The sequence below is a fragment of the Ruditapes philippinarum genome, unplaced genomic scaffold, assembly GCF_026571515.1.
Source record: "Ruditapes philippinarum isolate M1 unplaced genomic scaffold, ASM2657151v2 ctg894_1_1_1_1, whole genome shotgun sequence".
Lineage (NCBI taxonomy): Eukaryota > Metazoa > Mollusca > Bivalvia > Venerida > Veneridae > Ruditapes > Ruditapes philippinarum.
Genome location: NW_026863751.1, coordinates 241080 through 252434, shown reverse-complemented (window position 1 = coordinate 252434; position 11355 = coordinate 241080). Strand labels below are relative to the sequence as shown.

The 11355-nt window shown below is 33.5% G+C and overlaps 1 protein-coding gene across 2 annotated transcripts; it reads left to right on the top strand.

Annotated features, from left to right (window-relative positions):
* The first annotated feature begins 734 nt into the window (after window positions 1-734).
* On the top strand, window positions 735-11008 carry LOC132723232 (uncharacterized). 2 transcript variants are annotated; one of them, XM_060707912.1, is made up of 4 exons: window positions 735-2561; window positions 2806-2949; window positions 3644-3721; window positions 4132-11008. In XM_060707912.1, exons 1-4 carry the CDS (start codon window positions 1910-1912, stop codon window positions 4212-4214), a joined length of 957 nt encoding a protein of 318 aa, XP_060563895.1. In that variant the 5' UTR covers window positions 735-1909; the 3' UTR covers window positions 4215-11008. The 2 variants fall into 2 exon arrangements, with proteins under 2 accessions (XP_060563895.1, XP_060563894.1); XM_060707911.1 differs by having other exon boundaries at window positions 3644-11008.
* Window positions 11009-11355: the final 347 nt, after the last annotated feature.

Here is an 11355-nt window from a genome sequence, read left to right as displayed (position 1 = left end):
AGACGTTGACCATCTATTAACTTTATACTCGTGTATTTGCAATGTAATGAAATACTAATGCATAATGATTTAAAGGTCCAAAACAGGCGATAATGAAGGTTAACAAAATAGAAATCTGACAGCATAATTATATTAACATGCAAATATAATGACAGTTTGTGTCTTAAAAAAGTTAATCTGTAAAACAAATTATATGACTATTGAAGAAATATAGTAATTTCTTAAAAAGACCTGGCTGGTCATTTTGTCAAATCCGAGTTACAAATCAGTATCTTCATAAATACCTCATGTGTTTTGTATTATGTGTTGCAAATCCTGATTTATTCATGGAAAGTGTCTTAATTTCATTCTAACTTTGTCATGTTTTTTCAAAATAAAGTTTTCAAGGATTCTGGTCTTGTATTGTATCTTTAATGTGATCGTGTTACATATCCCATTTATATTTTTTGTTTTTATTGCAACCAAAACAATACGGTAATCATTGGTCTTCCAATACGTTCATTAATGCATACACGTATAACCTATTTAATTATGGTATAGAGCCGCCCCTTGAAAGAATGAACAAAAGTATACAAGTCACGTGATTCGTGTTAGCGCGAAAAATAGATGCTTAAATTTGACGAAACGTCGAGAGTGAAAAAATATTAGCTCATGGAAAATGGATGCAATATCACTGTCAATATTGTCACTTCCTATCATTTTTTGTGTTTTTTAGATAAGTGTGTTTCAAAAGAGTGGGTGTTTAAATCCATCGTTGAAGGAAAGCATGCGACCACCGAGGAAAATACAGCCGATGTAGACATTGTGTATGACAGTGATGAATCCTCGTGTGTGACCATAAAAGATTCACTGACAAAAATACAAGTTGCTTCTTCAGGGTCTTCTGGCGGAAAGCGTTCGCAGAAACGCTGTGTGTTTACTGTGAAAAACTTGATTTGAAGTTGGCAAGGCATCTGGAACAAGATCATAGTAGTGAAGTTGAAGTTGCCAAAGTTTTAAATATGAAGAAAGGATCAAATGAAAGGAAACGGGCCTGGGCAGTAATAGCGGCTAAAGGCAACAATTTATATAATACAAAAATTAAAAATAAAGGATTTGGGACTTTAATACCAAAATACCGTCAGAGAAAAGAGCAAGACGTTAGAAAATACCTCCCATGTGAGTTTTGCAGAATGTTAATAGTATCGTCAGACCTTTGGAAACACCACAAAAGTTGCGTCGGAAATGAAAACATGGTTAAAAGCGATGCCCCTGTTAGAAATTCAAAATTGTTAGAGGCATGTTGTTCCACTGACAACTCGGGTCTTGGCGAAATATTTCGAAAGAAAGTTGTCGCAAACATGAGAGATGACATAATAGGCCAGTGGGCAAAAGCTGACAGATTGATAATGAAGTTTGGAGAAAGGCGGTTCGAAAAAACGGGAAATTCCGAAACCTCACATGCACATATATCTTGCCGCATGCGTGAGCTGGCGAGATTAGCAGTAGCTATGAAGAAGAAAATACCTACTGTAGACAATCTAGAAAAATGCATCCAGCCTGTCATGTGGACTTCACTTTTGGAAACAATTAAAGAGGTTGCCGGATTCGACCCCGATACATGCTCCTTCCAGTCCCCATCATATGTAGAAAAGGTTGGAAATAGTTTAAAAAAAGTGGCTAAAATGCTCAGGACACAGGCTTCAGAGGCGGAAGACACTGTGCAAGAAGAAAGAATGACACGATTTCTAAAATGCTACGATGACGAATACTATGAAAGAATGGTTTTCATGGCCAAAGAGTCCTTGGCCATTGAAAGGTTTAATAAACCTAAGCTTCTACCACTCGTAGAAGATGTTGTGAAACTCTCAACTTATTTGCGTGAGGAAGCGGAAAAATTAAAGCCAGTGTGCAAGATGATGTCAAAGAAATGTATTCGGCCCTTTGCAAGTTATCATTAGCCGAAGTTATACTATTTAATAGGAAGAGGTCTGGGGAAGCAGAACGGTTAAAAAAAGAAGACTTTCTAAAGGGCTGTGTTAATGAAAATGTAGACAAAGACGTTTCAAAAACATTAAGCAAATTTGAAAGACAGTTATGTAGATCTCACTTCAGAGTTGAAACGCGGGGTAAGAGCCTTAAACGAGGGAGGAGAGTTTCCATACTTTTCACGAAAAATATGAAGGAAAACCTTGATATCCTTTTGAAGCTTCAGTCTAGGTTACATATAGAAAGTGATTATGTGTTTATAAGACCGGGCGGAAGGAAACCTTTTAGGGGGAATGACGTTCTGAAAGAGGCGGCCGAAACTGCAAATGTTACGCATGCTTCTAGAATAACATCAACTAGTTTAAGGAAACAGTTGGCAACAATGTCGCAGGTTCTGAATCTAACAGAGAGCAACCAGGACCTACTAGCAACGTTTATGGGACACGATATTAGAATTCACAGGGAATATTATAGGCTTCCAGAAGGAACGCTAGAAGTGGCGAAAGTATGCAAGATCCTGCACCTTTTAAATACCGGCAAGATAACTGAGACTGAAGCTGCAAAAATTCACGATAATACCCAGTCTTTTATCGGTATTTTTTTCTTTTTTGTATGTGTTTTGGAAAATTCTCAGATATAATTAATATTTCTTAAAATGAGATAGTGTCCGTCAAAGCATTAAAATCACAATTTTAATATTCATTTGAGTAATGACCGTATTGTTTGATCATTCAAAATGAAACGGTCTCTTAATTAACTATCTAATATCTTAAAACATTGATATCTGGTTTTGATGTGATTGTCTTTTTTGAATTATTATCAGTAAGTATGTTTCAGATAAAGAAACGACAGTGACTGACGAAGAAAATTCAAGTGATGAAGATGATGAGCAGTCAGATGGCCAATGCGATGGTGCAGAGCCTAGTAGACTAAGTGTTGTTTCTCCACCGAGATCAGAACCTACTGTCAAACCTCGATATGGTAATTATTTAGATAATTCAGAAACAGATAAGTGAATAAATATTAGAAGTTCATGTTGTTAAAAAATGTTCTCCGTATTTTTTTCATTTTTTGTCATTTATTCCTCACAAATAAACAAGAAAGATAGCGTCATTAAGTATTTTATTTACCAGAAATAACAATTAAAATTATTTATACTTTGTCTACGGATGGCAATTTCATGAATATTGATATTCAAATGTTCGGTTCCTTTTTGCATTTGAATGTGTTAAAATTATTTTCAAAAATTACATTAGCCTATATTTATCTACTTTCTAAATCTATATGTTTAAGTATGCATATCTTAATAAAGTATAAATGGTTGGTTGGTTCCATAGTGTATCTATAAGCTATAAGCTTCCTACACAATCAAACTAAAATAAATTCTGTATAAACTAACGAAATACACATTTGCTTTATCTTAACAAAATTAAACATAAATTTGCAAATAACAATATTCCAGTCAAGTAAGGGTTTTTTAAACGTCCGCAAATAATTAAAGCTGAAGTTCTGCGAGTGGTAATTCATTAAGATGTGTGCTTTGGAAGAGCAAATTTTGGATTAACGTATGTAAGAAATAAACACAAGGCACCGCCATCTCGTTATTTTTCTCGCTATATATATATATTACATATATATATATATATTACATATAGTTTCTTTTAACATATTTCAGGGCTACAGAACACAGGAGATTTTGACTCCGATGATGATGTGGGTGATCCTGACTGGGTTAACAATAAAAGACAATATGGTAATTGCTTGCAATTTTTCCTTATTTATTCCTACGTGTTGTTAGTATCAGTTATACTCGGAAATATAAAGTTTAAGGCAAAAATTAAATACGAATTGGCAGGGGTTATTGACCAGGTATAAAGTTCTGCTTCGAACGAGAAGTAGCTGAATTGCTCATTTCATTTGTTAGAAATGGAATGTGAAAACTTGCCATTTAGTTTATAAAAATCGTAGCATATGACGCACGCTTCTGTTTATAAGCTTTATAACCATACACATGTTTTTCTCTAATTGAAAAATACACTAATTTCGACCAGTAAATTTCTCAGCATAACGCTCGATTCACAGGAAAACAATTGCAAATTATTAGAAAATCAGTATAGCGTTTTAATCATCTGCAATGTTTTTTTTTATAAATTTTTATTGCAGACAGTGATGAATCCGATGATGACCTAAAAACAAGAAAGAAACAAAAGAAAAACTGTGGTAAAAAGCTAAATTATATATGTTGACAGCATTTAAATTTAAGCTTCTATCATGAAATTGTAATTGTTCAAAGATATCTTGATTTTAAACACAATCTCTTATGTTACATACCAAATTTGGTCGACTTTTGATTTAACGTTCAAATTTTAACGGAATACAATTGTCATATAAAGTGCTTTCCGGTTATAATGGGGTAATTTTTCTGGGAGCTGTTTCTTGCTTGTAACTCTGAGATCTTCAGTTGTTATTTCATCAAAAAAAAATTCTACATGTATGTATCAAAATATGAGGTACATGATGATTGTATAAATGTTGTCTTCTCTCTGTTTTTGTTTTGTAAATGTTTAAATTTCTTTTTTTTTTCAGGCAAAAAAAGTGGACACCAGAAGAAGACAGAGTTGTGATGACCGCATTTCAAAAATATGTCTACCTTAACAAATTGCCAGGAAAGGCTGAATGTGATCGGTTGCTAAACGAAAATCCATGTTTGGGCAGAAGAAGTTGGCGTAACATTAAGGACTTCGTTAGGAATAAAACAACAAAATTGAATAATGATTTAAAGAAGAAACAGAAATAAATCTGAATTGGTTATACAATCCTGACGAGACGGAGTGCATGCATAATTGTAGATCCAAATGACGTATAAGTATTAGATGGTATTCATATTTTTATAGCTTGTGTAATGTACGCAACAAAATGTATAGATCATTACTATTACTATTCTAAATTATAAGTTTCACTCCTGTGATTAGAATAAGTATCATTAAACATGTTAAATGATATTTATCTAATACGTACTTTACTATGAAATGTTATTATACAAGCATGTTACTGCAGCTAATGTTTTCTTCAATTAAATAGAATTGTTTTAGACAACAAACGTATTTAAATCATATATCGTAAATATGCAGAATTAATAAGTACATGTTACAATGAAAAGTAAATAATCAGGATGTTGTTTTACATTTTTTAAGATTTAGATCATTCAAAGCGAGTACAAATGTTCCCCATGTACATCAACTTTAATTCATTCTAACGTCTATATGTATTCAAACCCTGTCAGAATAATTCTAGAGTTATTGATTTGGTAGTGTACATTTCAAAGCGAAATTTCACACAATTATTTGTTTGCTTTGAAGTATTTACTTGGAAGTTTAAAGGCAGTTATGTTTAAACTCGATTTTGACTTTTATTTTGTTTCGTAAAAGACATATCCTTAGCGTTTAACTTTACATTATTGTTTTGCCATGAATGCAAAGATCATAGTACTATAATATAATAATAACTAGCTTTCCACTGGAGATTTGTCAAGATCAATAATTCAAGATAAAACATTATATTTCCTTGGATTATTTACATACGTAACAGTAACTTTAAACCGTGTCATACAACGCAATAAGATCTTTTTATATAGTATACACATGTTTCAATAATTATAAATGTATATAATATGAATATACATTATGCACATTGTATGTTATTTTTCCGAGGGCGGTCGTATTGGCCCGAAGCCGTAGGCCGAGAATCAATACTAATTTCCCAGGACAAAATAACAAGACATACTATCAAATCATTTATCTAATGATAATTGAGTTTAATAGATAACTACGATCTATTATGACGAGCGGACTAACGTTTTCGTACTTGTAATAATGTTACTGCCAAGATTGCATTACTGTAAATTAATTCTATGGAGAAATTATGAGCTAGAGTTTCTTTGAATAAGAAAAATACAACAAAGGCCGTCATTTTAGCTCAGATCTATATCACTCTTCGGCACTACTCTTGCAGCCAATCAGATTCCTTAAAATATGGGCTTTATATCTATATCACTTGTCGGCCTCGGCAAATTACAGGGCTGATAAATAAATAGTTATTTAATAAAAAATTGTGTTGTGTTCTTCGTATTCTTTTTAATGTTTAAAGTATTTTTTCATGATGCAGTTGTTGAATTCTAGTAGTTTTCTTCTCTATTTCCAATAATGCTAAATGTGTTATCTTAGCATACTAGCTCCTCCGAGTCATGTTATACAAATCATGTTTTATGCATGGGTAAGTCCTCTCATATAGCCTTATGCAAATATAACATTAATTTACTTCGTTGTACTGCCTGTTAATGCTTTTAAAGCAACAGTCCATAGTTGTTTACAGAAACTGGTGATGAAAAAATTATTTATCATTTTAAGGCCGATTAAAGAATTGTTGCTGGAAAATGTATTTTTTTCTGATTAGAGCCACTGAATTACTGTGCCAGATGATATACGAAAATCACTGTAAATATCATATACGAAAACTTAATAAACAAATTATATAAAATTCATTTCTTAAAAGATCTCTTCTATTTTGAAGGTATTCTACTTTTTTTTCAGATGCACAAATATTAATGCTTATTTCATATTGTTTTAACTGTAGTTTGCTTTATGATAGAAAATAAACCCTTCCCTTTATACGCTATTTCTATTTTCATGTGCAGTAATTAAGCTATGTTTATTGTTCTGAAAATAATTATGTTTTTAATATTGAGAAATAATTCTGTAAAGATTTTCAAAATGAAGTTTTCGTATAGAAGTATGGACTGTCTTTTTTTAAAAATTCATGCTACATATTTTCTAGTTATATGCATTTTTAGTAACAAAATTTTAGATTGCATAATAATAATTAGCAATTTAAAAGCATTGTATTTAGGGATTTTTAATCATTATTTCATATATGTCATTGTTTGTCATTCACTAATTGAAGGCTTCTCTATATTTTAAAGCGTGTACTTATATATGTAATTTTCTTAATCATAAGAAAGTTGTCTATTCAAAAAATAAAGAATTTGATTTTAAACTGAAAACGCCTCATTTTATTACATAAATGTTATACAACAAAATCCTATGTACTACCATTTCGTTAAAACCTTGTTCGAAGAAAATAAAACTAAAATGCAAATAGGTGTATCATTGTCTTCATTTGGATAGTTATTAGCCCAAATGAGGGTGTGTGCGAGTTGTCTTCACTTGGCACGTCTGTGTATCGGTTGTCTCCATTTGATGGCATAACGACCGGTTTGAAGCCAATAGGTTTAGCAGTTTATTAAACAACAAACTATGAACTTGTGCTTTTTATATGCAATATAAAATGATTTGGGTAACGTATCATGTCTGGAAATACATGTATCGAATTGACGGTGTCTCGCCCGACGTCCTCATTTGAAGGTGTATGTACGTACGCGCGCGTGTGTGTGTGTGTCACATACTTTTTTACTAAACCCATTGACATATTTCTTTACCACTTAGAATATATCTATTTACTTTAATGACAACAACTCAGTATATATTGAACCTTTTTTCAAAGACACCTCTGATTTTTCTATCAGGCTTGCTGTCATATGGTATGCTCTTGTTTCGTTCGGCTCGTTCATCACATTATATGCTGAACTGAACGGTCAATCAATCACATTTTCATGACATTTGTATTCCAGAGTGTCAAAGGTTATAAGTTTACAGAACAATGATTTATTTTTAATGTGCATGTGAGATAATCATTTGTGGATTTCTTTTTATGCCACCGCAATCTGCGATGCGGTGGCATATAGCAATTCACCTGTGTGTTTGTATACTTCACTTACCGAGGTAAATTATATGTTTACACACCCACGTACCGAGGAACAAAAAAACACTGAGGTACTTTTCCCATTACCTCGGTATGTGTACCTCGTAAAATGCGCGCATTTACTACGACACACCTATTGGCGAAATTTTGTGAAAACCTCGGTTTATCGTTATCGTGCTTATGTGTGTGTCAGTGTGTGTGGCCACACACCATGGTACCAAATCAGTTAAATCGTAAACTAATTTTTAGACATGCGCAGTTCAACCATTCATGCACCGGAAGTAGGCATTTCAAGATGGCGGAGTAACACGAGATAATGCGAGGCAATGCCTAACCCAACATCAGCTGTTGGCTAAATTCAATTTAAAAACTACGTTTTTTGGGAAAGGTGTAGAGCCTACTCAGGTTTACAAAGAATAACATTTCACACTAATACAGTAGAATCAAAGTCCGGTCGGACGACTGGCTTTCGAATTTACTTCTTCAATTTCGAGGAATTGTTCAAAGTTGCTGAATTTGCACACGAGAGTGACATGGCCGCCATTATAGTTAATATGCCATATTGTTAAGAAGTACAGACATTTAGACAAGGTAATTCTTTTTTAAACATTTTGGAAAGTATTCTCATAATTTCATTAAAGAATTTACCCCGACCCGGGTGAAAGCAGTTTTCTGGTTTGAAAGTGACGAGTGTTTTTCATAAATAAGGTAGATAGGTTTGCGCAGAGAGATATAGATAACATTGGATCTTCATCTTTGGTGTGAGGACCCTCCGTGGCCAGGTGGTCAAGGTTGCTGACTTGCCCCTCATAGATACGGGTTTGAATCTCACTTTTGGCGTAAAATTCTTTATAGAGGTAGCCCTCCAGCTCGGGCTTATGGAAAATCGGTGGTACTATTGTGGTGCCTGCTCGTAATGAAACAATGCAGGGGAGGCATATTGGGTCTTCCTCAGAAAGAAAAAAAAATAGACATAGATTCTAGTTAAATTAGGAGGGAAAGTGGGAATCATTACATCCATTAATGAGAAGAAATAGTTAATTCCAGTAACTTTTACATTTTTTATATCTTTACATACAACAATTACAAATATGATAATTATAAGTCTTTGGTTACATAGCAAGAGCAAAGAAAAAATAATAATAAGGACATAAAAGGTTGTTTAAACTAGATTCTAATTAATGACATAAATGTGTAATAGTTGTACTGGTCACAATGTAATAAACAGGTACATTGAAAAAACCCGCTCAGACCATCAGTTTTCCAATTTCATGACTATGTAAGCCAGTTCCTATTCATGAAGTTTTTGGCATTTACATTAAAATTTAAACAAGCGTCATTACTCACGCGGTCATATTCTCATTTGAGCTGTCAGTTTAGAACATATTCCATAAACATGGTGTTGACTTGTCAGATACAATTATTATCCCTAGCTTTCTTGGTGATTTTAGTGGTTAAAAGATCATTAAATAACATTAGTCTAGTGATTTAGTTTTGGGCCTAGGTACGTGCTACAAGTCTCAGAACTTTGTAAATTTTATTAAGAAAGTATAAGAAATTTATTTACTACCGTTTAACCGCCCTCTCCCCAACAGCCTCAGAACTAGTTCGATTAAATATGGAACAATATGGAACTTATCATATATTTAAATTCTAATCAAACTAACCATCTAACATCATGGAAATGTCTGAAAATTATGGGTCGGACTTGATTGGGCAACTCTTTTTGGCTTGCAGCCACGACTGCAAGCCATTTCATATGGAAAACTTGTTCCGGTTAGGTGGTTTCCTGCTTACATCTGTTGGTGCATGATTGAACGGGAAACCAGCTCCAATCGTGCCAATCGCAACTTTTCGGCCTTTTCCGTCACTCTTCGGATTAATTATAATAGCCGATGTAGTTCCGAGTGCAATCGTGACAATTCGGGCGATTCCGTCATACTGCGGAATCAGACGAAGTAATATTACGGAAATCTAAGCTATTTTAGTTACTTCGGTAATCCCATATTGTTTATATAAATAGGATTTCTATTTTTACTTGATTTATCGGTTTAAACCGAAATAAATTTTAAACGAAATTGTTCCGTTTCAAATGTTTTTCAAGACGGAAAAGTTTGTTTCTTTTATAATTATTTTTTGTCTGTATTAGTTTTATACAATAGAGGATGGTGACTGTAGTTCAAAGGGTGGTCCTGCTTACCAAATCACGCATGACCGAGTTATATTTAGATCTACTGAACGCAAGGTAATCTAAAAATAGCCCATGCATATCATTAACCTTGCCACGTGCTGAATCGTCTATTTGTGATCGTGTAACATAGTTGATACATGGTACCACGTAAAAGTATTTTAGTGCATTTACTTGTCTATAAAGCAAAGGAATGATTTCGCTGCGAAAAAGGGGAAATGAAATGTGCACACTTGTTTTCCTTCAGTATCACGTTAGTATTTTTACGGTTGATCATTTTTTATTAGTTTTATACAATAGAGAATAGATTGACAAAAAATATTCGGTTTTCCAAAAAAAAAAAAAAAAAAAAAAAAAAAAACACCAACTAAATAAACCCTTTATGATATACAAATACCGTAATTCAAAAAAAAATGTGATAATAAATTGAAACCAAAAAAAAAAAACAATTTTAAAGGGTTGGGATGAAGGCACAACTGTGCAAGCCTTTCCTTTTAAAAGGAAACTTTATTACTCTTTCTACTCCAAACTCTCCACCGTATAGGCAGGGAACTTTGGAGTGTGACGTCACAAACCAACATGGCGGCTTCTTCAGAAAGACGAACCAATGAATTGTTTCAATGTGAAGACTGTCACATTTTTTTCTGTCTATGGAGGTCTTTCACAACCATCCATGTGTAGCTTCAGGTATATAATTTTATTCCTTAATTACCAAAATAAATTTAGAAGGTATTAGTTTCCTTTTAAGCCGCGAATTGATGCAACATTTCGACCGAGACTTTTCGATCCAAGACTTTTCGCCCTTAATAAAGTATAAAGTTTATTACCAGAAAAAGCAATACATATTATTTTCCTTTTTTGAAACCAACATCATCTAACATTAAACAAGATATGTTTGTAAAACATGTATGCCCCCTATCAGCAGCCAATTAGTCATGTGATAAGGTTATTATGCATGACTTCTGACCCAGTGATCAAACAATTAATAAGGGTTATCAAGTATCTACTGGTCATGACCTTAACCTTTGACCCCTTGACCCAAAACTCAATAGGGGTCATCTGCTGGTCACGACCAATCATCATACAAAGTTTGAAGTTCCTAGGCCTAAGCGTTTTTAGTTAATTGATCAGAAACCGTTTTTACCTACAAGGTCAATGTGACCTTGACCTTTGACCACTTGACCCAAAAATCAATAGGTCATCTGCTGGTCATGACCAATCACCATACCAAGTTTGAAGTTCCTAGGCCTAAGGGTTCTTTAGTTATTGATCAGAAACCGTTTTAACATACAAGGTCAATGTGACCTTGACCTTTGACCCCAAAATCAATAGGGGTCATCTGCTGCTCATGACCAATCACCATGCCAAGTTTGAAGTTCCTA

Bases quoted from the DNA above. Each gene is read 5' to 3' on its own strand.
- LOC132723232 (XM_060707911.1), top strand. From the start codon at position 1,910: ATGTATTCGGCCCTTTGCAAGTTATCATTAGCCGAAGTTATACTATTT. The intron at 2,562-2,805 runs GTATTTTTTTCT...AGTATGTTTCAG, and splicing joins TAATACCCAGTCTTTTATCG to ATAAAGAAACGACAGTGACT. The intron at 2,950-3,643 runs GTAATTATTTAG...AACATATTTCAG, and splicing joins TACTGTCAAACCTCGATATG to GGCTACAGAACACAGGAGAT.